Source organism: Alosa sapidissima, chromosome 2, assembly GCF_018492685.1.
Source record: "Alosa sapidissima isolate fAloSap1 chromosome 2, fAloSap1.pri, whole genome shotgun sequence".
Taxonomy (NCBI): domain Eukaryota; kingdom Metazoa; phylum Chordata; class Actinopteri; order Clupeiformes; family Clupeidae; genus Alosa; species Alosa sapidissima.
This window is the reverse complement of record NC_055958.1, coordinates 6629538-6657041: the sequence shown is the minus strand read 5'-3', so window position 1 is coordinate 6657041 and position 27504 is coordinate 6629538. Positions and strand designations below refer to the sequence as shown.

The 27504-nt window shown below is 42.6% G+C and overlaps 2 protein-coding genes across 2 annotated transcripts in view; one reads left to right on the top strand and one right to left on the bottom strand.

The window, feature by feature from the left end:
• cerkl (ceramide kinase-like) overlaps positions 1 to 21970 on the top strand; it is a 75416-nt gene extending 53446 nt beyond the window's left edge. The window contains exon 14 of the transcript XR_006024520.1: positions 21913 to 21970. The gene's annotated coding sequence lies outside the window, so the exon portion shown is untranslated. The remainder of the gene's footprint in view (positions 1 to 21912) is intronic.
• On the bottom strand, positions 172 to 26815 carry itga4 (integrin alpha 4). The gene is made up of 28 exons (XM_042067461.1): positions 26427 to 26815; positions 25925 to 26037; positions 24126 to 24223; positions 23444 to 23570; positions 23115 to 23182; positions 22888 to 23017; positions 22098 to 22183; positions 21100 to 21165; positions 20831 to 20968; positions 19513 to 19621; positions 18545 to 18639; positions 17981 to 18071; positions 17118 to 17163; positions 15777 to 15931; positions 14528 to 14682; positions 7302 to 7454; positions 6961 to 7037; positions 5451 to 5601; positions 5180 to 5278; positions 5007 to 5080; positions 4373 to 4462; positions 4047 to 4134; positions 3845 to 3952; positions 3315 to 3440; positions 2505 to 2630; positions 2070 to 2168; positions 1655 to 1774; positions 172 to 1178 (listed from the first exon to the last, which is right to left on the bottom strand). Exons 1-28 carry the CDS (start codon positions 26618 to 26620, stop codon positions 1077 to 1079), a joined length of 3084 nt encoding a protein of 1027 aa, XP_041923395.1. The 5' UTR covers positions 26621 to 26815; the 3' UTR covers positions 172 to 1076.
• Positions 26816 to 27504: the final 689 nt, after the last annotated feature.

Genomic DNA, 27504 nt, shown 5'->3' with positions numbered 1-27504 from the left:
TTTATTTATTTTTGTTCAATCTTTTGTTTTTCTCTCTCAAAGTCAATCTTACTGGCCTCATTGGCGTGTGTGTTTTAAGGGTCCTTGTTGTGTTCCCCAACACAAGGAGTTCAGAGGCACTGTGTAGCGTGTAGACTCATGTGAGGGCTCGTCGGTCATGTTTTTTTTGTATGTGTGTGTTTTCGACGTCCTCAACGGCGCCTGTGTCCCCATATTGCATGAGGGGAGAGTTGTGCTGTGTGATGGCGTATGTCGCCCCTGCTGGCCACATCTCCGCTGTGGCAGCCCGTGCCACTATCAACGCTGCGCTGCAGCCTCCTCGGTCACCAGCGTCCCAGCGATGCAAAGCAGCAGCCTCGGCTGTGTGGCATCCATGCAGTGTAGAGTGGTGTATTCCATTAACCAGAGGAACCTCGACACAACAGGAAGTGGTGGTGGTTTCAGATCAAGCCCTGCTTCAGCAGTTTTTCACATGTGCATCGTGCAGGTTGTTTCATATACTGTGTGTGTGTGTGTGTCTGTGTGTGTGTGTGCTCATAGGTGTGAAGACATCTTTCTTTGCTTTACTTGGAAGTAAGTGAGCGATTTGTTAAATGGTTATGGGAGGGGGTGATGGACATGGTTGACATTTTTAACAGTGCATTTAAAAAAAAAAGAAAAAAAAATAGTCTTTTACAGCAGGTACGAGTGAATAGCCCTTCATGTTCAAATAGTAAAACGGAAAATGCTGGAAGGAGGAGAGGAATGCACTGTTGGCAAGCGGGACGCTCATCTCGCACCTCCAGAACAGCCAGCGCCACTCAGTCCAACTCAGCCGTTCCAGCGCTAAAGTGCATTTTGTCATTCGCACTGACAGAGATCTCCAATTCGTTTTCACTTGCCAGGACTCAATTAGGAGATGCATTTTTGGCACAATTATTAGACCATTTACCAATCATATGAGTGGTATCTTTGCCTCCATGCTTCTGGGCTATTGTCAGAATGGAGCACCAGTCCGTGTTGTTTCCCTTGTCTCTCCTAGTCGTTTCCACGTGGTTTTGGAAGTCTTATTCGTGGTGTAGGACGTCGCCTCTCGATTAAGACGAACTCTCGCTTTTGGTGTTTTTTGGCACGTAGTCCCAACTGTCCCTCCGGAACTCCTCCTGCTTCTCCTTCAAACTCCTCTTGAAGAATCCAGCCTGCCATGGCAAACACAGTGCTGTCAACAACGGTACTCTCCAAATCAAAATCAAAGAACTGATGGAAATCAAGGGATTTTTATAACCCAAGAAAGTACTTTGAGTATTTAGCCTACTCGTTGTGAAGTATTTTTAGGCATTATCTCGACTATAACCCATGAAGGGGCAATTCCACGCAAAACTGTCACGTCCATAACGGAAACTAAATACCATGGCATTGTGTTGGTGTTATGGACGTGACAGTTTTGCGTGGAATTGTCCCAAGCAATGTAAATAAACTGTAAGGACACAAACACTGTAAAGCATAAACACATTTTGACCTGGTGTTGTTTTAAAGCACCTAACATCCCCTATCCCTGGAACAACTGATTTACATCTCACTTCTCATCTCATCTCATCTCTCATTGCATCTCATCTCACGTCATTCTTGCTCCCCGTCCAAATCTGGTAAGAGAGAGAGAGAGAGCAACACTGACCTTCCATAGCATCAGTATGAGCATGGCCAGGATGAGCAGGCCAATGATGAGACTCAGCACGATGATGAAGACGCCCACGTACACATTTGGCTTCTGGTTATGATGGGCCTCCACCAGCACCTGTGACATTTCAGACGGGATATTTAGTGCAGGAAGCGTGCCTGTAGTCGCACAGAGAACACACAAACAGGAAGTTCACCATGCTGCTGACCTCACTTTCCGCATGACTGAGTTTAGCGAGTGCTGAGGGCTCTGCCCAGAAGTAGAGGTGCAAAAAAACACCATTCTACAGAGAACATAAGCGGTCTTTGTTGAAATAAAGACATGAATTACCCCCTGAACAAGCTCTGACTGTTTTGTTTCTTTCTTTCTTTGGCTGTGTGGTGTAAATGGGTGATTTTGGGTAATAACTTGCCGAAGCAGAGATGGGGTCTTGCAGCAAATAGGTATTGGGGTCTGTCTTCGGAGAGGAGACCATGCTCAGGCTTTCCAACAGCATCACTCCTTGTCTTCCCTGAAATAAACAGAAAACAATTTCAGAAAATCATTCTAATTATCATGCCAAAGCAAATGATGAAGAGGTCAGAAAATTAGTCATATTACTAATAGGTCAGATTACAGAAAAGTTTAGATCAGTCAAACTTCATCATTCACTGTGAAGACCGGTGATACTGTTACTGTCAAGATATTAATCAGGACTGTGTTTCCCAGAACTGTGCAGCACCGTGTTTATTAGTTCCAGTTCACAAGTTTACTGTCATCTACTTGATAATGGTGTCACATCAAAACCAGTAAAGAGCCAGCTCAACTTTACAGAGTAAGTTCAATAGAAATAATAAATACTACTCACAGGCATGATCTGGAGAACAGTGGGGTTCAGCTCCACCTCCATCTGAACGGTCACCTCCTTCCCAATCTCCATGTCTCCAAGGTTACACTCCACCGTCATACACAGGCTGTCCCCTCTGGAGCAGTACTGAAAGGCACAACGGCACCGGTCCATTAACGTTCTCTAAACCAGTGTTTTTCAACCACTGTGCCGGGGCACACTAGTGTGCCGTGAGAGATCATCAGGTGTGCCGCAGAAAATTACCCAAATGTCACTCACTGGTCCAGAAAAGCAACTGTTGCATCAACGAATTTATAACCACATGCTCTCATTGATTGTATGATTGCACTATTTGTGGTATGCAGGCATTGTACAACGGGGGCCCCATATCCAGTATTCACAGAATCATCACATATCCAGTTCATAACAACAATTAAATTAGATATAGTCACCTACAAATGAAACAGAGGGCGCTTGTTTTATTGAGCAGGTCTTGCATAGAAGCCATAATAAGGCCATATCTGTGTATTATGTGAAGTTTTAGGCTATGGTATGTTAGTGTTAGTGTTAGTGTGCCGTGGGACATTTTAAGTGTCAAAAGTGTGCCGTGGCACAAAAAAGGTTGAAAAACACTGCTCTAAATGTTCTCTCTCTCGGGTGTGGGTTTGTGTGTGTGTGTGTGTGTGAGAGAGACATAGTGTGTGTGTGTGTGTGTGAGAGAGAGAGAGAGAGAGAGAGAGAGAGAGAGAGACACTGTGTGTGTGTGTGAGTGGTTAAAGTATGTGTGTGGGTGGTTCAGTGAGAGTAGAGATGTTTAGCCCTTGTGTTTACCATTCTGCGTTTGCTGACTTTTGAGAAGAAGAAAACTAGTTCGTAGAGGAATGAAGATTTGGGGACATCACAGTCAGTGGTTGTCCAAAGTGTGTCATTCCTCACAAAGCAGTCTCCAGCTGATGTCTATAAACAAAACAAAACAATGTGGTTTACCCCTAAAAAAGTATTACTTTACCCTAACAAGCAACTTCAGTCACTATCTGCTCACAAGGGCTTCTGTCTTTAAACACAAAAATGTTTCAATTGTTAAGTTCCTTGTGTTTTAGACTGCAACTAATTTCTAGTTTCTAGTTTCTAGTCAGTGAAAGTGGAGCATAGGCAGGGGTCTTTCTGGACTGTATGCTTGATATCTCATTTGGTGCCACACTAATATGCAAAACCTTTTAGGTTACTGGTAGTCTGAGGTTAAGATTATAGATATATGGCTTGAGTTTTCGTCTCCTCTGAACTTCTACCTTCATAGAGAATATCTAAACATTTTACATACAGTAACAGTCATTTGACCGCATTCCAGTCTGTAGCTTTACCTGAACCTCAGAAATCTTCATTAACCGGTGGTCATATGGGGTTAAGGATTGAGGAATATCAATTTCCAGTTTTGTTTTGACAGATTTACTTGGACCAAGGTTTACAACCTGAAGGTGAAAGCAACAACACGCATATAAGTAAAAACATAACAACATTATCAATATAAGTGAAATGATGACCTTGTATTATGCGATCTTGTACCTTATATGTGTAATTTAACCTCTCTGTGTAGCACTCAACTGGTATGGGTTGTTGCTCCCCAAATACAAATGATGTGGGAGACACAAAACTGCATGGGGAAAAAATGCATTTAATTATCCATACAATTAAAGCCATCTAAATCATCCTTGAAACCATCTCTACACTATACTTCGGAAAGGAAAGACAAACTTGGGTCAACCAATAGTAGTAAATCATGTGCTGTGGTGGGTGGGTTGTGTGATACTCTAGACCATGCTATACAGCAGAATATACAGCACATGTCAACAGTATGTAAGCCAGTGCACAGCTCTTAGTCAGGCTCTTACCCATGAACTGCAAGGGCGACGCCATATTTCACAGGTAATGAAAGGGCTGCAGTGTTGTCATACAGAAGGTCCTCATTCTCATAATTATCACTGGGTAGAAACGGAGACAAAAAGGAAATGAGATAGCCAGAGATTACACAGAATAGCTTTTATTTAAAGAAGATGTGTTGCCATTTGCTAGGAATGTATGCTTATATGAATATCTAAAGGAGATTCTTTAACATTGAACAGGGCTTTGGCAACCGGTTAAATATTTTGGTAAACCACAGCTCCTTGGGAAAAACATACAGATTCCTCAAAGCACATGAGATGCATAATTGATGAACAGCTAACTGAACCCACAGGGGTTGAAATGTCTCAAACAGCAGAGCTATGCTATAAAAAGCTCCCTAAATGGTAAAAGCTAAAGCACAATTCTCAGGTTGTGTCAAAAGTCTACTCTTGTTTTTGCTCCTCCATGTCATTAGCAGCTATGTGTAATGAAGCCAGGCAGCAGACTATCTCTTTGTGACTGTTCTGTGTAACATGTGACGGGTGTTCCGGAAAGCTCTGGAATGGAAATGTAATTGACCCTGGCACACAGTTCTAGATCTGTATAAGACTTAGCTTCTGTTTGGGAAACGGCCATTCTTACCTTGCCATGTGGATACTGATGGTCAGATTATCTGGACTGCTCTGGTTCACGTCCAGCAGAAAGCTGATGTTGATCTGCACGTGTGGAGAGTTTGGATTCAATTTCACAAATTCATTTTGCCCAGAGAAATCTAATTACCTTTTTTTCTGAGAACTAAGAGGAGATTCATTTACCTTTGCCAGCGCTGCGAGGTACAGATTGCCCACGCTGCAGTCCAGTCCAATGGTGGTTTTGTTTTCCTCCACAATGTCACAGCTGACATATTTCTCCTCCTGCAAAATCAGATTATTCACAAGTGAAGCCAAAAAGCAGCCGCCCAAAAAACTCACCTCTTCATTGATTCAGTGTGTCTATACTCTACTACTACTAATGAGTCCTGCAACATTAGATCAAGCCCAGAGTCTGGCTCTGGCCAGGACTCAAGGACAGTCATGTGGCACTTACAGCGTCCAGCACTTTAATGTAGTGCAGACTACTGGGGAATCGGAGGCGCATCTTGGGCAGGAAGGCGTCGTCTCCGGCATTGAGCAGCGTCGTGTTGAGCATGATGGTCTTCCCGGACCCCAGAGCAAAGTAGGACATGTTGTTGAAGCTCCTACGGAAAAACAAAACAGCATTGACATCTTTTCCTCTGCCTCACGTACAATAGGGACACTACATAAGATGCACGTTAAACTAAGTGTTAACTGATTAATGCACTTGGTACAGGTCTGACTGGAAGACCAGAGATGGTTGCAATTATATCTGAGATCACTCATTTTGTTGCCAGACACAATAGCAAGTGAGACTCTGGGTGCAAAGACGCAAAGTTGTGACTTGCACTGCATCACGTTAGCTATGCAACAGCATGGTGGAGGAGGGCATGGGTGACAAGGGAATACAGACTGCCATTATGTTGAACACATTCATTTTCCCATGTCTCAAGCAATGGATAGAGGGTAGCTGGAGTGTCTGTGTCTGTGTGTGTATGTGTGTGTCTGTGTGTGTGTGTGTGAGAGAAAGAGACAGAGAGATGGTGGGGGTTGGTCCAGGCTGTTACTGGTGTTTTTTATGGGTCTTGTAACGAGGGACTCAAACCTGATGTTTCTCATCTACAATAAGAGCACCAGGTGCACATTAGCTATGGGGACAAGAATCAAGCCTATTGTTGGCAGGCACATACACAGACACACACATGCATGCACACACACACACAGAGAGTTGCCTAAGGAGTAATCAAATCATGTAGTATTACCAAGCTGGGGGAAAGGGAGGTCTATAAATTATGATGTTTAAGTGCAAATTTGATTACCAACGTGAGCACTTGCTGTTGGATATTGTGACTAGGCCTACCTGTGTTTTCCCCCACTTTTAGCATTTTCAAACATTCCAATCCCGAAACTGTAGACTGTAATTCAAATCCTGAAGGGGTACTCTGTGGTTTCTTTCTTTGAAACAGCACTTACACAACGTCTGAAGCTTTCTCCTCTGCATAAGTTATTTTGCACCTGTTATATTTCGCTCAACATCGCTATCTTACAATCTCTGAGCGTCAGAGCCTCATGGTCTAAACGTTTTCTCTATATTAGTCAGATCTGAGGCAAGTGGCTGGGTGAACATACTCTACACCTAACGGAAGAGACCCAACCACACCATGACATTAAGCGATATTCATCATTCCCCACAAGTACCGCACTAACCGCCGACTTTTTTCTTCTCATTTAGTCAATGTATGTATCAGAGAATCAGACCAAAACAAAACCATGGTGACTTGTCGCTGTGATGCACAGGCTCAGATATCTTTTCCAGAGAACTCTGGTATTACATAATGGTTAGGATAAACATAGATCCATGCTTTAATTTCTACTTGTGCAAATAACACTGCACTTTCAGTTCTCTTTCAGGTTGCATTAAACATGTTTGCATTTAGGAAATACTCTGGTCGTAACTTCAAAGTGGTAAAAGCATTACTTACTGGGGTAAGACCAGGTGTGCTGAAACCTGCAGGTTGGTTGAGCAGTTTTCCCAGGCGCAGTATCGAGCGAACTCAGTCTATTAATACATGCCAGAGAAAAGAACCCTCCGTTAATGTACTTGATAAACACGCCTAATTAGCAACTAGTAATTAGCAACAAGGACAACAAACTCTTACTTAAACGCTTTAGAGGTCTGTGTATTATCATTTAGATAATAAGAAAAAATGATATGGAGTTATGTTTTGTTTTGACATTGTCATAACAGTGTGAAAATCTGAATGAAGGTGGCATGAAATGATGTGGGGGTGGGGGGGTGGGAAGGGGGGGTTGAGGAGTGCACCTTCTCTGTCACCACGTTGTTGTGGTCACCCGTCTGCTGCAGCATGGGCTTGAGCAGGGGGAAGTCGCGGGATCCTGCCCTAGAGGTGCTGTGCTCCCCAAGTTCGTACCGCACCTCGAAATGGATGGGAGTGAAGATGTCACGGATGTCCTTCTGCAAGAGGGAGATGGAGAGGGAGAGGGAGAAGGAGAGAGAGAAACAAAGATGAATTAGCAACAGAAATCTACATTCCCACTGTCAGATGCATTTGCAGCCCTATCTAAAGAAACCAAGGTAACTTCTCACTGTGAATTCTACTAGCTGAAGTACCACAACTACCATGAAGGTAATGATTTCTCTAGACGTAGAAATCAGTTTGCTTTGCCCATCTTTTTTCTTTCAAAAACAGCCATCCAGCCCATGGCCCCTGTGTCCCTGGTAATTGATGCTGATGAGGGCTCATCATCAGTGGGGCAAAGCAAAGACCCCAGCCCCCCCCTCTCTCTCTCCCTCTCTCTCTCTTTCTCTCTGTCCGGACCCAGCTGGTGCAGGTCTCACACCATATCTCTCCTGAGCCCGGCCTGGCTGGCATATTAGGCATGTGTGTGTGTGTGTGTGTGTGTGTGTGTGTGACCCGCTCTGACACACTCCTCCAGCAGACGGGGGTGCTGTGCTGTGCTGTGCTCCAGCCAAGCTCCTGGACGGCGGCCACCACAGCTGTCCCGAGGAGCGGCGCGCTGCACTGCACTGCACCAGCAAAGACATTGCTCAGATGGAGGCACCTCTCAGGTCAAAGTCAAAACCAGGAGGCCGACTGCCCTCAGTTCATGGAGGGGGGATTAGGACACTCTCCATCATGCACGGCTATGAAAGCTTTTCGTTCTGTGGTGCGAACTAACTGAGGCAGTGCCAAACAGAAGATTCCAATAGAGAGCACACAAACACACACACACACACACACACACACACATATGTGAAGGCATGTACCAACACACACAGACACATGTATGCTCACACATTGAAATGGGTAACTTGAAACACAGCAAAACTATTGATAACTAATATCTAGTCAATCTAAGTGAGGTTCATGATCTGGTTCAAATACATACTGACAGCATCCTGACAGGTCATGTATGTTGCCTGTTAAATGAGTAAATGCTTCTTAAGCCAAGTGCACCTGACGCAGTGTAAAAGTAAGAATATACACTGTATATTATATTAATACAATATTGATACTGCATACTACATACATACAAAAGGGAAATAAACTTGGTAATAGATCCTAGTCAACATCATAGTCATTAATCAGATAACGCTAACTGAGGTTACTAATAGAGTTCCCCTAAAGAGGAACAAAGACACTGTGGTTTCCCAGCAAACTTCTCAAAAAAACCCTGCCAAACACACACACACACACACACACACACACACACACACACACACACACACACACACACACACACACACACAGTAAGGGGTTGGTCACTCATAAGGCACTTGAAATAAACCTGCTTTCTGATGGGTGTGGTTTAGTCTCTGTGGTGTGTTCTGTGTCTTGACCAAAACCACACACACTTACTGAGATGACGTTGTCACCCTGCTCCCCTCTTTATTCATCTCAACCTAACCAAACATTGATATGCATGCATGCCTGCTCATACATGTGTGTGTGTGTGTGTGTGTATGGGGTGCATGCATGCCTGCTCGTGTGTGTGTGTGTGTGTGTGTGTGTGTTCGTGTGCGTGTGTGTCGGGGGGGGGGGGGGGGGGGGGGTGCATGCATGCCTGCTCATATGTGTGCATGTGTGTGTGTGTGTATGGGATGCATGCATGCCTGCTCATACATGTGTTTGTGTGTGTGTGTGTGTGTGTGTGTGTGTGTGTGTGTGTATGGCGGTGCATGCATGCCTGCTCACAGGTGTGTGTGTGTGTGTGTGTGTGTGTGCGTATCTGCAAGCAATACATGTGTATGTGGTCATTTGTGGATATTTGTGGTATCAATTGACATTTGATCAATTGATACATCCTGATGTCATTGTCACAACATCATTTGTACCTTGTCGCACACACACACACACAAAAGCCAACAACATGCATGTGTAAACTAAAGTACAAAGGGCCAGATGTACTAACGCTTTTGCGCCCACTTCAGGTGTATTTGTTTCGCAACGTGCGTGTAAAATCATTGCGAGGTATGTACAAACAGGCCGAAATGATGTAAAAGCGCAAACTGCCTGTCGCGAGAGCTGAAAATGGCAGATTGCGTGTTTCATGTCATGCATATGCATTCATGGGAGGATCCAGGGGAAAGTGGGAGTTTAGCGTAAAAAGATGGGAGGGGAAGCGTAAAGAGCGCCTAATAATGTATTCCGCGGCATGTACAAAGACTGCTCCTGAAAGCGCACGTCTATTCTGTGCCTAAATACTTCCGCCTTGTAAAAGCAGGTCCAAATTGAAGTTCAATGCGTTAAGACAATCTTTCAAAGACAACAGAATCGCTATTTAGAGCACCAGTTTTGCAAGTCTTTGTACTATCAAAAGCAACATTAACTTTTGTTGGCCTTTCGAATGTCTTACTTTCACTTTCACATCATTCACTTCACTTTCCTACTTGCTAGATTTGACCAATCTTCCATAGCCTACATTCACAAGTAGTTTGAGTAGAACTACTGATCTTCATTATCTCCCTGCTTGTTGACATCTTATCATCTTTGATTCTTTTTAATGTTGTCATCAGTTAATTTTATTCAACTGCGTTTGTAGGCTCTGCCATTCAGTTGTGGACGTTCGTAAATTGCGTTTATGGGCGGAGAGAGGCAGAGAAAGGCGCAGTTTACACCAAGGGTTGAATGATTGATAAATACAACGGAAACTTGGGTCTGTCAGCGTTCGCAATCTGCGGTTTGTCCATGACGCTGATAACGCTACGTTCGCAAATGTACGTAGGCTACATCTGGCTCAGAGTGAGCTCTTCAAACCTGGGCCACCTCTTCACCCCTGATCAAGACTGTGTCCATACCACACATCTGCTCCTCTCTCACTTTGTTGATTCAATCCCCCCCTTCATGACACAGCAGTGGTATTACAGATGTGCAGTTGGGGACTTTTTCTCAGGCGGATAATCACACGTGTTTATAATCGCCAGTTTCGCCCAATGGCTATTTATAACACACCGGTGAATGAGAGAAAGACAGAAGAGAGAGAGCGAGAGAGGCAGTGGAAGAAACAAGAAGAGAGAGAGAGACACAGAAGAAACGAGAATGAGAGAAAGAGAGGCGGTGAGAGAGGGGGGGAGGGGGGAGTGAGATGGAGGGAGCCATTAATTACACTAAAACATGAGTTGGATCAGCTGGGACTGATGAACACTGGAAGAGTGTCTGGAGGTGGAGGGTGAGGGGGTGGGATGGGTAGGGCTGGGGTGGGGGTTGGGGTCCGGTGGGGCTCCCCTGAAACACCTGGAATAGCAACTGCAACGACTCAACAGCCCTGTATCCTGAAAGAACTGTGAATCAGAATCCTTTCTGTAAATGTACCAACTGTGTATTTATTATGTTAATTCATGATTTTGTACCCATTTGTATCTGGTCTATGGGTCAATGACGTGACGGCTCATTGTTTTGTGTACATATGGGTTACATACATTTCAAATTGTTAAAATTTGAAAATAATTTGACAAATTATTTTTGAAATATCATTTTCATCAAACCCTAATCTTAAAGTTTTGGATTTATTTAATTTTGAAAGAGTATTAACTAAAATTGTAAAATTGTCAACACGGTGTAACCACAAAAACATGAACCAAATAATTACACTTGCTGAAAAAAATGTGAAATTCTCTCCAAAATCCCTTCTAAAATAATCTGGCATGATCTTGCACAAGAACTTTTCTATATTTAATACAAGTAATGAAACCCCATTGTTCTGAATGTTTAAATTAATATGGGGAATCGTGTCTGTCACATCAACCACTTAAAATGTCAAGTGGTGTAACCACCATTTAAGGAGCAATTTTGTATGTATTATGTCAGAGAATCATGTGACAGGAAATTATGTCATAGAGAACGACCCTTCAAGACTCCAACTATGAGTCAAGGTTAGCAACTCTCTTAAAGTAACATAAGTGTTTTTGGCCGTTTCAAAAAAGGGGGTGGAGTTTCTTCATTGATGTTATGAAATGATATTTGATATGAAATATGATGAATGACATGAATACATATCAAAATATCCAATTCAGTTTACCTTGATGCCTACAGTATTTTCTGTGTCAATTTCTTGTCATATTGCTATAAACGTTTTATGGTCAATTGGTGTAACCAGTATTTTGTCTAAAATACTAATAATGTACAAATAAAATAATATGGATAATGATTTAATACTCTACTTTACTGTAATAATGGTTGTTTAAACCATTTTTACTCAAATGGTCAAAGAATAGACAGAAAACAAGATGTTTACAGCATATGGTCTTGCTCAGTACAATGAAAAACCCATATAATTTAAATTTAGAAATAAATATAATAAAACATATTCTCATAGGATATTACAAAATAAACTAATAATTTCATGAGAGCAATTGCATGAACTCTAGGAGGTGTGAAATATTAGATATTTGTCATTTTTGTGGTTACACCATTTGACAATTTAACAGGCTGTTAGTTCTATCTTTTGTTAAAAAATAGCATACACGTCATATCAAATAATATGAATACAACAGAAATACAAAGTATACACTTTAGCAAACCTCAGGCATGTTTTGTTTTAAAGGCTTAAACATATTTTTAATTTTCTCATCTTACCAACCCTTCTCTGTCACTGACCCCAATACATTCTGAAGATTTAGATTTAGCATGACTTTCTAGACACCTCTGCTACCTCTAGGTGTGACTCTTTATCTATACTTTATCTATACTTCATTTGCGAACATAGCGTTATCAGCGTTATGGACACACCGCAGATTGCGAACGCTGTCAGACCCAAGTTTCAGTCGTATTTATCAATCGTTCAATCCTTAGTGTAAACTGCGCCTTTCTCTGCCTTTCTCCGCCCATAAACGCAATTTACGAACGTCCACAACTGAATGGCAGCGCCTACATACAAGCGCAGTTGAATGAAGTTAACTGATGACAACATTAAAAAGAATCAAATGTTTAGCGATCATGAAATAATACCATACATGATAATATGAAAACAAGCAGGGAGATAATGAAGATCAGTAGTTCTACTCAAACTACTTGTGCACGTAGGCTATGGAAGATTGGTCAAATCTAGCAAGTAGGAAAGTTTAAGTAAATGACGTGAAAGTGAAAGTAAGACAAGAAGTGGGCGCAAAAGCGTTAGTCATCTGGCCCTGAGTGTGCAGGAATGGGCGGCTTTCACACCTTCCCATTGTCATTGAGTAGTGTAGTAACTGTTCCAAGTACTCAGAAACGATTCTATTAGCATTAGCATGACATTTGGATTTTCTTTCTGATCAACGGCTCTCCAAGAGGACCTGCCCTTGGGACCATCCCTGTACACCTATTTCATATTCATACACAGCCACAGGTCTGCACCCCTCTAGATATAGAGAGCAGCACCAAATTCCTGGGGGTGCACATCAGTGAAGACCTCTCCTGGACCACCAACACTGCATCACTGGCGAAGAGAGCTCAGCGCCGCCTGTACTTCCTGCGGAAACTCAGGCGAGCAAGTGCTCCACCAGCCATCATGACCACATTCTACCGAGGCACCATTGAGAGCATCCTCTCCAGCTGTATCGCTGTGTGGGGCGGAAGCTGCACTGAATACAACAGGAAAGCCCTGCAGCGCATAGTGAACACAGCTGGAAGGATTATTGGTGCTTCACTCCCCTCCCTGAAGGACATTTACACCACCCACCTCACCCGCAAGGCGACCAAAATTGTGAGTGATGCAAGTCACCCCGCTCACAATCTGTTTGATCTACTGCCCTCTGGGAAGAGGTACAGAAGCCTGCGCTCCTCACCAACAGCTTCATACACCAAGCTGTAAGGATGCTGAACTCTCTCCCTCCTCTCCCCCCTCCACCCTCAGCTACATAACACCCTGGACATTGGACCCAAAATGGCCGCCTGCACTACTCCACTTGCACACTTGCACACTTGTACACTTTACAACTTGGTGTTGTTGTCCTGAAAACACAACACTTCTGCTGCTCTTACATAACATGCACCACTATGCCACTTTCTTTCTTACTTAGGTCAAACAGAACTACCCAAGCCTTTTATTGGCCTGACTTTGCACTAGTATTTTATTGACTGTCTATGCACAATTTCAACCAAATTTTGCTGCTCTTATTTTTTCATTATTATATGTGCCCTCTTATTTACTTATTTACTTACTTTTTTGTTTACTTGAATGTTATGTTTGTCTGTGGACCTAAATTGGCAAAATATGTCTTGTCTTCACCGTGGGATAGTGAGAAACGTAATTTCGATCTCTTTGTATGTCTGGAACATGTGAAGAAATTGACAATAAAGCTGACTTTGACTTTGACTTTGACTTTGATATGGGTGAATCTTTTGGCTGAAGCTTGCCTCTCCCTCGATGAGCATCACTGAAAGAATAAAGCCTGTTTCATTTAAGCTACTGCGCTTCTTCATTAGTCCTCTATTATGGGTGGGTAATGTGAGTCACCCTGAGTGCATTAGACAACATCTAATACTGAGGTCGGAGTTTACACAAGCCACCAAGAGCTTTGAAGTGCGCTCAAGACACGCACTAGTGTGCTCCACCAGGTTAAGGTCAGAGTGGCTCTCAAACACACTTGGCCTCACACTGGTTCTAGGTCAGAGATCTGACAACTGCTTTAAGTGATGTGTGTTTGTGCCGATATTTTCATTTACTGCTGGATTTTCTGGTGGACTCAGGTCCGGTCCTGGACCCAAGACACCACTGGGCGGTGGTAGTGTAGCGGTTAAGGAACTGCAGTAGCCTGAAAGTTGTCGGTTCAATTCCCGGCTTCCACCGTTGTGCCCTTGAGCAAGGCACTTAACCCCAAGTTGCTCCGGGGACAATGTAATCCCTTGTAATATAGTTGACATATGTAAGTCGCTTTGGCTAAAAATGCATCAGCCAAATGTAATGTAATGTAATGTAAAGACTGCGTTCACATTCTCAAAATGAACCGAACCAACAGTCCAAGCGAACCCAGGTTAGCGTCAAAAGCTCTAGTGTGGAAGTGCCCTGAGCCTGAGATGGACATGATCCATTGGACCAGTCGGTACTCACCCTCATGAAGGCCTGGTGGGTCTGACAAACTGACTCGCCAGCCTTGGCCCAGATGTGGCCTCTGGTAATGTTGGAGGTTCCGTTGCCGTGGAAATGGAAGCGTGAGGGGAAGCCTTCTTTGTGATTCACATCAGCAGTAATGTTGTAGAGCATTTCTGAGAAGGAGGATGCAGGAAAAGGAAAGAAACAGTAGTTAATGACAATGACAAACAGCAGACAACATAGTATATTTGGAAACTGGGCAATACACTGTGTAAGATGAATGCTGTCTATAAACGGACAACACTAAGAATGTTCTATCTATTCACTTAGTGAACGGTAAATTAAAATGTTACATTAAAAAAGAACACTGCCAAGACAAAACCAGAGCACTTAAAAAGAGAACAAGAGATCCTTATGACAAAATGATGACCACAGCCATCTGTATCTATTCATTTTGGTACACTGCAAAAACAAATTGTCAAACCTAGTGTTATAATGTTAATGTACTATGTTATTTCAAGCGAATTTGTCTTGATAAGATGTCTTAAAATAAAATGAGTCAAACTCTTATTAAAGTCAAAAGTAAAGTAAGTGAAGTGGTACTAGGTAAATTTCTTTTACCTAAAAACAAATTAGATTTTTTTTTATCTTAATATAAAATGAATAACACTTGGTTAGATAAGCAGTTTTGCAGTGTAAGTGCCAACGTTACATTTCAAATACAGACCTCTTTCGAGACATATGCAGAGAACCAAAAACAGAACTACCAAAACAATTCTTACGATACCATGACCACACATAGCCGACTGTCACGCCTGTTATTGATGTCTAGGTGAAGCTAAACATTTGCCTATCAGCCTGCCCAAGTCTGTGCTCCCACCCAGCTGCAACCAATGGACCGTTGAGTCCCTGGGAGTGCAGGGGACAGATAAAGGTCTGGGCTGTTGGGGACCACTGCGTGTCCAGCTTCCTCAGTGTCTCAGCACGGACTGATAAGATGAGTGTGATGACTTATAACTGACAAAGAGCCATTGCACTGAAAGAAGACTCTTTCTACAGGCTATTGGGCTCCTTCCTATGACTATGAGAAAAGAGTTGCTTAGTCACATGCAGTTCAGGTGACATGCACTGCTAAAAGCATAGTAATATCAATGGTGACTATTGCACTTTTCCATCTAGAAGTGTGTCTAGGAATGATTGACAGTGTTGTGTTAAAGCACAATGTGTGCATGCACAGGAATAGCTGCTGTTTCGGCTGCAAACTTACTGATGCGTCCATCAAGGCGGCGGCCCGTGACAGTGAAACACATCCTAGCGTAGATGCAGACGGCGCGCTGGCCGTTCTCGGAACACAGCGGCAGGGAGCGGTTCACGTTGGCGGGCAGCACCATGGAGGCCTCCACCTTCACCACAGGGCGCGTCCTGAGATAGCACGGTTCACCATTACCATCACACACACAGTATACACATCACATGCTTCACACCAACCCATAGTCACACGGGTAGCTAAAAATAAGGAGAACAAACAATATTTTTTACAAACAATGTCATCCTTGCTCTTTTGAGAGTTCTCTAGTCAAGAGGAGATATTCTCTGAAGAGCTGGGTCTTCAGGAGTTTTTTGAAGATGGAGAGTAAGTAAAGTAAAGCTTTACAGAAATGCTATTCACCCAAGTCTGGCTCGCACCCTTGAAAGACACAGCTGACAACATTTGACTACACTGCTATAAAATGGAGATTTCCACATCTTTGAATGCAAGTGTGTTATGGCAGCCCTTACAAAAATTAAATGTTTGTGGCAGATTTGCAGAAAATGTGTGGGTGATTTGTGGGAAACAAATGAGTTCACTAGAAAATATTGCCTGAAGTTTGCCAGTGTTGGCTGCTAGAGGCAAACCTTCAGCAAAGTTCTGGCAACAATGAGAAGTTTACCACTAGTGGCAAATGTGTTCGCCAGTGCTTTGCCACCACACTTAGCCAATAATGGCAAACTTCCAGTAAACTTCTGGTGACAAGCCTAATTTGCATAATGACATTGCTGCAAATTTGCTGCAACATTACCAAAAGTTAACTGCAACTGTTTGCCAGAAACCTAATTTGCATGTGAAAATATGACCTTGCCGCTAATTTGTGGCAACCTGAAATTTCTGTAAAGGAGGTTGAATTTATCTTGTGTTATACTGTGCTGTATTGTATTTGTATTGTATTTAATCCACAGTTAATTGAGCAAATGTAGTTAAGGTTTGGTTACACTTTACTTGAAGGTATCTTCATTAGAGTAACATGACACTGTCATAAACACGTCATAAACATTATAAACAAGTCATAAATGTGTATGACATAATGCTTCTGTCACTCGCTTCTGTCAGTGTCATTCGGTTTTTGTCATGACAAGTTAGGGTCAGAGTTAGGGTTAGGGTTAGTGTTCAAGTAAAGTGTAACCTAAGGTTAGGCTAAGGTTTTTACATCTTCTCACTGACTACATGCAACCCAAAGAGTTGTACTTGCTATTAAGCGTGAACAACAGGAAACTCTTTAGAAACCAAAGCTTTTACACATGCGTCTGAGGTTGACACTGAACATGTAAACTACATGTAAACCATTCTTACCGAAGCACCACCGCTGCATCAGAGAGGAATGCACCTACAGCAACATCTGCAAGAAAAGAAGACAGGGTTTCAGAAATCCTGTCATGCAATGTTTCTATTCTTTAACTTAACCTGCACTGTGCACCTTTACATTTTTATGCCACTTCCTTCTGACATGCAAGCAATTGACACAGACTTTGATTTTAAGAAACCTGTCTGGGTAAATATTCAATGCTATTCAAAGTTAAAAAAAAAGCCAACAACTAATAACGGAGTAGAAGGAGGACAGAAGTGGGTGCATCTCAGCTATGGTCTGAGGCATATCCTGTTTATCTTACTATGTATAGACCATGACAAATAAGACCCCATGGATATTATGGGACCACCAACAGAGAGAAAAAAACTGTCCATGTGCCTCAGAAAATCAGCAGTGGACTGAAGACTTTTAGTAGGTCATAAGAGACATTGGCTGCTCCTTTTGTAGTCATTCAGATTGCAGATTGAGTCTCTGTTTGCTTATTTGGTATAAAATGCTGGTCCATATTGAAGATGTCTGACATGTCAAAACTTTGGAGTTTGTATGCATATCATGAGAAGGACCCACTACAGACTCTCAAACAAACATTTCCCAACAAGCACTTACAAATGAATACCAAAAGGCTTGGACTTTTCCAACTAAAGATAACTTGTTAGTGTCTGCAAGTGTATTGGATGCTGGAGTTGTTAGGGCATTGCAAAGTGGCCATTACAACACCATTCCTCTCTCAGAAGAGAGTTTAGCTGTTCAACTATTCATCTGCTCACCACCTCAAAGACCAGAGGACACACTCGTGGGGAAGCGAAATTAAGGATAGTATATGGGGGCATAGCGATAGGGACGTTACCTGGGAAACCATTGCCATCAACATCAACGCCTCCGGAGATGGACTGACCAAACATTTTGAGGTCGTTGCCCAAGGTCTTCCCTGTGATTCTCTGTTGAACAGAGAAAAGAAAGATATATTTGTCAATCCTCTGTCATGTTCTGTAACCACATAATTGCCTAGTCATGTCATACACTGGGTCTATTTCAGCAGTATTTCTCCTATCTGAGAGCACTTTATTTCATTTGCTAATGAAGCCATGCTTCTTCATTTGCATATTTATACTCTTTTAATTGCACAGTTTTAATTACCATTCCAAAACACTATGAGGAGAGGAGTTTGGGAGGGGGGGGGGGTCTCAACACTGTCAGGAAATTGCAGTAATTCAGCTGGTGCAGCTCCCCCTCACCCCCTCCCCTCTCCCCCGGCTATCCCAAGGCTTGCGCCGCAGAAACAATGGGACAATTGTCACAGGATGGAGAGGGCTGGTTTGGGGAGGCAGACCCTGACCCCCCCGCCCCCCCTCCCACGAGTCTGCTCAGACCCAGCCGCCCCCCCTGTGCACAAACAGCAGCTGGGACCTACTTGAGAAAAGCTCTGCCTGATGCCATTCTTCCTCCCATTGTAGATATATATAGCGCCTCGCAGGTCGTCCTCATGAGGCGCTCCTACTGCCACGTCTGCAACATATCCAGAGGGGGTGGGGGGGTTAGAGTGACACGCTGGGACCAACTAACACCATCATCACTTCACAACTTGCCCTGGTAGTAGGTGTCTCAGATTTCTATCTTTTGAAATATTTTTTTAAAAAACCTCTTCTTCCTAAACATAAAGACTTGATATAGCAGACGGGATTGACAAAGAAAGTTGTTCTTCATCATGACCCAGAAGTTCACTAACACTTTACTTGAATAGTCTGCCCACAGGGACTTAACAGGTCAGCAGGGAAAATTGTTGATGAACAATTACTCACCATCACCATAACCAAATCCCACCACTAACTTTAACCATAACCAATAATTGCGGTGAACAGAGTGTCAACTGATAGTTTGGTAATAATATGGGCATCTGGAGATAGTCTGTGGGCAGACTATCCAAGTAAAGTGTGAGCAGAAGTTCTAACACTGGTATGGGGGGTGACATTAAATCGCTAATACTAAAAAAAGGACAATGAAAACAGAGTAAATAGAGAACTGAAAATAGAGGCTGCTCTGCATAATTGTGTCGACAGCATGTTCCCAGGAACTGCAGTATCTCACAAACCGCAAACAGAGCAGAGGGAAATGAAGCTCATCTCGCTCTCTCATCTCTCTCATCTCTCTGTGCGTCTGACAGCTTCCTGACCTGGAGGCTGTCTGTGCTCCAGACTTCATCTACTCTCCCCAAACCTGTCACTGTAATTCGCCATTCATACTCAAGCAAACGATCTCCTATTTAGACACGGAATGAATCAAACTAATCGGCCTTTTCTCAAGTATGTGCAAAAATGTGTAAATGTGTAAATGTGTTTTGCTAAATTAATTCACAATTTTCAAAAGTGTTTACTTGCTTACCAGAGAATCCATCATCATCAATATCTCCAAGGTTAGTGATGGTCTCTCCAAAGCGTGCAGCATATGCGTCACTCCCCTCTAAGGTAAATTCCAACTCCTTCATGTTTGCCTGACAAGAAAATGCAATGCATTAATTTGACCAAATTCATTCATATTAATTCACAACACGGTGCTTATTTCATACACAACACAACCAAAATAGGAAGCTAAATTATTTTAGTAGAGAGAAAAACATGTACAGTTATTGCGAGGAAGCAGTCATTACAGGGGTAATGATTGGACGTTTTTCATGTCATGCACTGTAGGATGGCTATATCATGCACACACCAGAGGGTAGGCACCTGATATCCTCTGACTAAGGACTCCCTCTGTCTCAAAGTAATTTGTTAAAAACATTGTCCTGAGGCTGTTGCAACACTAAGCCATAAGGAAAGAAGAATCACTGTGGTGATTCTTTTTTATCACAACCCTACTTCACTGTTTGTGTCTGCGCCTCATCTCAGGGCAGTGCAGAATGCACTCAGAACGGAAAAAAAATCATTAACTTATAGCACGACTGAGTCAAACAGGTGAAAATCAGAACAGAAAGCATGAGACAGTTGCTGCATCATGACACTTATGACCGAGACACCTCAAAGCAGTACTGCAGCGACTGTATTACTGGCAATTACTTCAGAAAGAAACGACACTACATGTGATTAAGATGTGATTTGCCGAAACACATTAAATACAGGCAAGAAATACATTTCGGTTAAAAACAAAAGAAAAGCTGTTCCAATGACAGAGTGTGGGAAGGGTTCTGTTTTCCACCCCGGTTAATCTTTTATAACGCAAGGCCAACCGTCTAATCAGCATGACCTTAGTGTTTATTCAGTTTCAGGGACGTGCATTCAAACATCAAGCCTCACGCTGACAGGCAGAACAGAATGCACTTAAATGCACGCTGATGCATAGACAGTTGCACAACATCCTGACTTTTATGTGACGCCCTGTGCTGTATATAGAGATGCAACCGCTTTAAAGATGCACAGTGCCCTGCCTTACATGCACCAACACATATTAGCTAAATAGCGGGCCATTCTCTAAAACAGGAAGGACACATCACATTAGAGTAAGCTTGTGTACTTACTGAACTTTTTACCTTACCAATACCCCGGAAAACCAAGCTACCTCACCACAGTGATTTTTTTAAAACTGTCTAAAAATACAACTGAGGCCTTTTAACACACACACACACACACACACACACACACACACACACACACACACACACACACACACACACAGGGACCATGAGAAACATGCACAGGAGCCCCACCTCGCCTTGGTTGATGTAGACGTGCACGCGGCCCTCCTCCCGCACGGTGCTGTACATGGGGGCCCCCACCAGCAGGTCCGAGAGGCCGTCAGCGTTCAGGTCTACGGCGCATACGCTTGCCCCGTAGTAGGACCCCAGCTGAACATGGCAAGACAAGCAGAGCCAAATAAATAAGGGAGGTAAAAACGTAACCCCCCCACACTCACCCTGATTCAAACCACATGGAGATTCTGCTGGAGTGCGGAGGAATGTCCTACGAAATGACTCACCTTGGTGCCTTGCAGATTCGTTTCGACTATTTTCAGAACGTTCCCTTCAGTCCGTAAAATGTACGCCTGCAGATGCAAACCACACAGGGGAACGATCACACAACGGGTTAAAAGCTCATACTCAGCCCACATACCAAACCCCAACATATGTATAAAGTGGATCTTTGGTAAGGCCATTAGATGTTGCCAACATTCACAATGCTCGTAATTATTTATACTACACACGGAAAAAACTATGCTGCATGACGACCTACTTCCTCTTCTGCACAGATGGAGAAAATTTTAGCCTACAGTGACATTCACAGAAGCGCCAAATGGACGTTCTTTTGTAACAAACGCCATAAAAAAGCGGGCCTTCCCTGGCTAAGCTGTTCTTTAGTGTTTCATGACGTTCATATCCGAATCATATGAATGGCACAGTAACCATTTGTAATACTAATCCCTTCCATTTGCACAGGGCTATCACAAGATCAAACAATAATAATGTTTCAAACTGAAGCAAAACCCCACAGGCATCCCTTTCAACAGTGTATTTTACGCCCCTCGCTCTGTAGGAATGCAACACACACACATACACGTACACTCTCTTCACTGTCTCTCTCACACACATAACCACCACACAAAATGATTTCCCCTGCTTTCACACACTATTTCACTTGCTTTCACACACACACACACACACACACACATACACACACACACACACACACACACATGCACTATCATACATAAGAGAGAGAGAGAGAGAGAGAGGCAGAGAGAAAGAGGCATAACCAGGGGCTAAGCCTCAAGAATTCACAAAGATGCCGACAGGACACACACACACACACACACACACACACACACACACACACACAAACACACACAAACACACACACACACACACACACACACACACACACACACACACACACACAGAGTCTGAACAGAAATACTCAAAGACCAAGGGGAGGGAGGGACTAATGGGAGAAAGAATAGTATCAAAGGTGAGCTCTTACTCTACCAGTCTGCCCATGCTGGGGTGCTCCGCTCACTACCTCTGTGCTGTGGGCACTCAGAAAGTGTCCTGCGCCCACAGAGTAACCTGTCAGGAGAGAGAAAAAAACACAACTTCCGCTAACGTGGCACAGATACCAGCACAGGAAGCACAGCATATGGATGGCACAGTGTTCAGGTGCCACACAACACCAACAACAACACTCGCCTTGTGTCTAGACCAAAGGAAGATGTCATCACAAAAAAGGTCTAACACACCCATCTGGAAGCTTCTTATAATAACTATTTTCAATGAAGATTCATAAACAACGAAGTCGTAAGTAATGCTTACACAACTTAATCTTAAGATGTTTAGAGATTGATGACAAACATTGCTCTCAATGACTATCCTTGAGTTTATGACATGTTTTTGTGGATACTAGCTACTTTGTGTCAAACAGATCAAACATCTGGCTAATGATTGCCTTTGTTATTTTTTTTTTTTTACAGCTGCAAACATTGAGCAACTTGTTGCACCTGACTATCGGCTTCCTGTTCTCACAGGACAACACGACTTCCCCTCATAGGGTTAAAAACCCATTCTGCTGTGACCATTCAACTCCTGGCAATGTTTGAAAAATGTTCACAGCACAACAGCTAAATATACAGCAGGTGTTTCTAATAGAGTGATACAAATAGTCATTCTGATTATCAGGCAGTTGATCTTATCCCTAATCACATAGGGACAACATCAACTGCTTCATAAATGAAAATAGACAACCACCAGTAGACCATTATCATAAGCGTACCTACCTAGATAGCTGCCATAGAGAACCATACTGTCTTCATCCAGATATGCTGACAGGACATTGCTTGATGAATTATAGACAAGAACAGACCCGGTCCAATATGATGTTCCAGGGGCACCCATGATAACCAGGTCCTGCAGCAGAGAGTGGCAGATAACAGATAACTTAACCCCCTGCAATGGTAAGATTGCACATCCAATTCTGTGAGACGGTCTAATAAAGATTAATCACCTCTGTCAAAAAGTTTGACATTCCTGCTTGACAGGACCCGTAGTCCTCACCAAATTTTCGCTGGTGATCTGATATGGGAGAAGAGAGATATTCATTATCAGCAGTTGTGACACATACATATGCGCCAGGGAATACATAGAGGAAGGAGAAATATTTATGACAGTCATTGATCTTAAAGGATAAAAATAATAGTAATATCAAAGAGACACTTCAGATATTCTCATTTACTTAATTTGGGACTAGACAAGCCCGTATGACAACAGAAAAGTTTCTTATATTACAGGACATAGCTGAAAATGTGTTTTACATTAAATAAATCCATGTTGTACCTCTGTAGCATGGAGTCAGTGGAACAGGATTCTTGAGATTGGCCTCAATCTTGAAGCATCTGCCATGTGGCAACTTATGATTCTCTATCTTGGCGTAATATACATTTTTCCAACGATGCCCACAAGCCTGAAATCCAAAGTAACAATGGTGGACATGAATGAGATACTATTTGTTTATGAGCTTGTTCTAAAGCTCTATAATAGTTCTGTACAACAATATCAGCCTCCACTGCATCATCCCTAAGCTGGCTTGTAAAAAGGACTCTTCATCTTCCTCAATAAAACAAGAACATTTCAGGGTTCCCCTATGCAGAAGAATTAGAATATTCTTTTAACAATATCCCTAACTGTGTTTATTACTGCACTCTATCTGTCTATCTTTTAACAATATCCCTAACTGTGTTTATTACTGCACTCTATCTGTCTATCTTTTAACAATATCCCTAACTGTGTTTATTACTGCACTCTATCTAAGAGGTTTCTTGGTGTTTTAAGCCCCCAACGTTGTCTTCAAGGCAGCACTGCATGGAAGTCGCTAGGGTTAGGCATGGGTTATGGTTAGGGTTAGGATTAGGTGCCCTTAAGTCGACGGTGGCAGCGCTGCCTGGAAGACAACATTGAGGGCTTAAAACACCATCGAGCATCTAAGAGAGGTGTCTGGATTGGTGTGAGAGTGGCTTACCATCACAGTGCCGGTGACCGGCTCTCTTGCCAGACTCACTCCCAGCCATTGGTTCTCAATCTCTGGAGTACAGGTCTTTCCACAGTATGTATCACTGGCTGAGATATCATCACAACAAAGGTGGTTTCACTCACAATCACTCACATTTTTTCAAAGGCATTGAAAGATCCCAGTTGACTCCCATGACCACCCATCATTTACTTTTGCACTCAGTCACTTAGCTGACACTTTTGTCCAAAGCGATTTACAACAGTCAAGGTGCACAGTGACCACCACTTGGCTTCACAAATTGCTGAACTTAGAAGCATTACAACATTTTCTTATATCCACTGTTGTGTGAAACCACAACTCATGTAGGTAGAACTGTCTGTCCTAAATATTATCATATGTTCTCTGCTGGCATCTACCTCAGGCTTCCCATACTTCATAGGCCTACTAAATGTACACTGTTTGTAAATATCAATTTTATTGTCTTCTACGTTTTTAATAAGTCTGTTAACAGTACCAGAAAATCAGCTGAAAGTTGAACAGCAAGCAGAAAAATGATTTCAGAAAAGGAACATTCTTTGTTTTTGTTTTTTTTTGTTTTTTTTTGTTTTAAAGGAACAAATTTAATTTCAAAGTCTATCTGGGAAAGCCCTCAGAGTTTCAGGAGAAGGTTGAAGTTGATCAGGCTGCAAGTGTAACTTATGCCACTTTCAAGTAAATCAGATGGATCCACTTTCCTGTGCTTCCTGTCTCCTTCAACTGATGATGTCTACTGTCTACAGTTTATAGTAATGCTCTGTTCAAGTAACCCAGTTTGTATTCACAATCTGTAAGGAACTACTTCACTGGGATTGCCCATTGTATACATGCAGGAGCCCTGTCATCTCAGAGAGGTATGACACCGCATGAGACTCTCGTGGAGGCTATCATGTAATTTTGACCATAAAGAGTCTGTTTAAAGGTACTCTGTACTAATGCCCAGACTTCTCATTAACAGTAATGAACACTTAAAGAGCACTGACATTCAGTGAGTATTGCTACAACTACCACATCTCTATCACTAAAGGAAACATCTACATTAGGCAATGTGTGTGTGTGCGTGTGTGTGTGTGTGTGTGTGTGTGTGTGTCTTCAAACATGTACTCAAGGTCAGAACATCAAATCAAACCAGTGCAGGTTTTTATGTCAAACAATGGGTATTTACTCTGACCCCCTCCTAACATTACAGGCCAAATACACCCCCATGTTTTGTCACTAATGATGATTGCTATCCCAGGCATTTGAATGAGGGGGGTGGTCACACATGGGGCTGTCCTGTGTGCCATGACAACGACCCTAATGCAGTTACAGATCCTTAACTGTCAGTCACCACTGACTTTCAGGAAGTTCATTCACATGTCGAGAGTGGACTAGCCTACACCCAAGCTCTAAAATACTTACATGATTTTAACAGTAAGCAAACTTTATCAAACATCGCTAGTCTAAAGTTAAGATTTAGATTTAATAGCATTTAACCACAAAAGAAGTTCCCTCACGGGAAAAATAAAGTTATCTTGACTTGACTTGATTCAAAAGAGGATCACATAGACTTCAGCAGCGTGTACACAACATGTCACTTAATGATTGAAGCCATGAGTTTGACAGTTATGACTGGTATCAAGCACCCAGTAACACACCTGATTTTCCCTCATATTATATTCGAATGAGAATACAAATGACGAAATAGAGACAGTAACCATTTAGATTTAAATTGATTACAGAGAGAAAATATACATCTTTCCATTCTGGATGAAAGACAGAAAAGTACAAACCAACAGTCATCTCCTGGCAGCTGCCCTTGTTTGAGACACTGCATTTAAAGATTGCTCCAGGTGTTTTGACCCTGTTGTAGGCTGAATCAGCGACTGGGGCACCCACCACTAACCTATGGGTGGAAATAAAGTTGTGATTTAATACTGTGGTCAATAAGAAAATGAATTAGCGTTTCTCCAACTGACATTGCCCTGTTAAATATTAGTTTCACAAATGCACCATATGGGAAATCTGGTTAAGCACTGAGTTGCATGGTAATTGTCTGTTCCAGACGGCTGAGAGAAGTCAAATAGCGCTTTGTTGCGACCACACCGATGGGAACGTTGCTGATTAGTATGCCTTGACGTTTTAACACATGCAAGGACTAAATGGGGACTTTGTTCCATTCGCAACAGTTGATAATTGAATGAATGGCTGTTTAGTCCATCAGAACTTAATACTTGTAGGCTAATAGACCTAATGCGCTTATTTCACTTGAATAAAGTCAAATTTCTGACTTACCAAGTTTGGCTCTCATACTCATGAAGCAACACAGAATATCCGAAAAGAGATGCGTTAGGTCCAGTGAAATTAAGCGAATGGTAAACATCCAAGTTGTATCCCGCGCTGACGCTCAACTGACACCATATGCAAGCGAGAATTGACATCAACTTGTTAAAGCGCCAACAAAGTTTCAAAGATGTTGTCCGCTCCATTTTCTGTTGTTAAATGACTTATTCCAGATGAGTACTTCAAAGTATGTCTGAACAAAATGAAAACACAATCTAAACAAATGCTAAGCACAGAAAAGACGAAAAAGAGCTTTTCTCATCTCCAAGTTTGAGGAGTCACAGGCGGAGAGTCAACCCCTGGCTGTGTCCCGCCTGTTGCGCTCAGTACATCTGCTCGTGCCTAGCCGGAGTCAGCAGCAGCCTCACGGTTAAATATCGTCACGTGAAACTTCTCAAACTTTCTACGCGCTTTGACCCTCTAGAGAGCGCACGAGGAGACTACAAGCTCCCTTTACAGAATAACGTGAGTGCCAGCCAAGATACTTCACACTTGTAAGCCACACCATTAATGTGACAGGCGGGAGACTTATCAAATGGTCGCTAAAACCATTGGCTCGGGGGAAAGGAGGAGGAATGTGTAGGATAAGATAAAAGAATGAAAACATGGGGCTAATTTCTAATTTTCAATATTTCAATATTATAGCAATATTTCAGAATAGTTGTGGTTAATCAGTTCCACAGACTTAGATGGGAGATAATGGATTTAGGCCAATTTGTTACATGACTCGCCAATGGAAACGCAATGGAAATCCCAATACTGATTAAGACATTGTATGTATCCACACAAGGCCGTAGTCATGATGTCAACATTGGGAGGGGGACCAAATCTGTGGTGGGGTCTGTGGGACCCCCAAACAGAATTTCAATACATTTCCTACCATGCAAAAAGTATTATTAAACATCACAAACAAGTCTTAGTTAAGTCAGTCAATTAGGGTACTTTTGACGGACATAGGCATGGAATGGATGGATTATGAACCCCTGGGCACAGATGCCCCCCCCCCCCTCCTCCAGATAGAGGGGTCCTG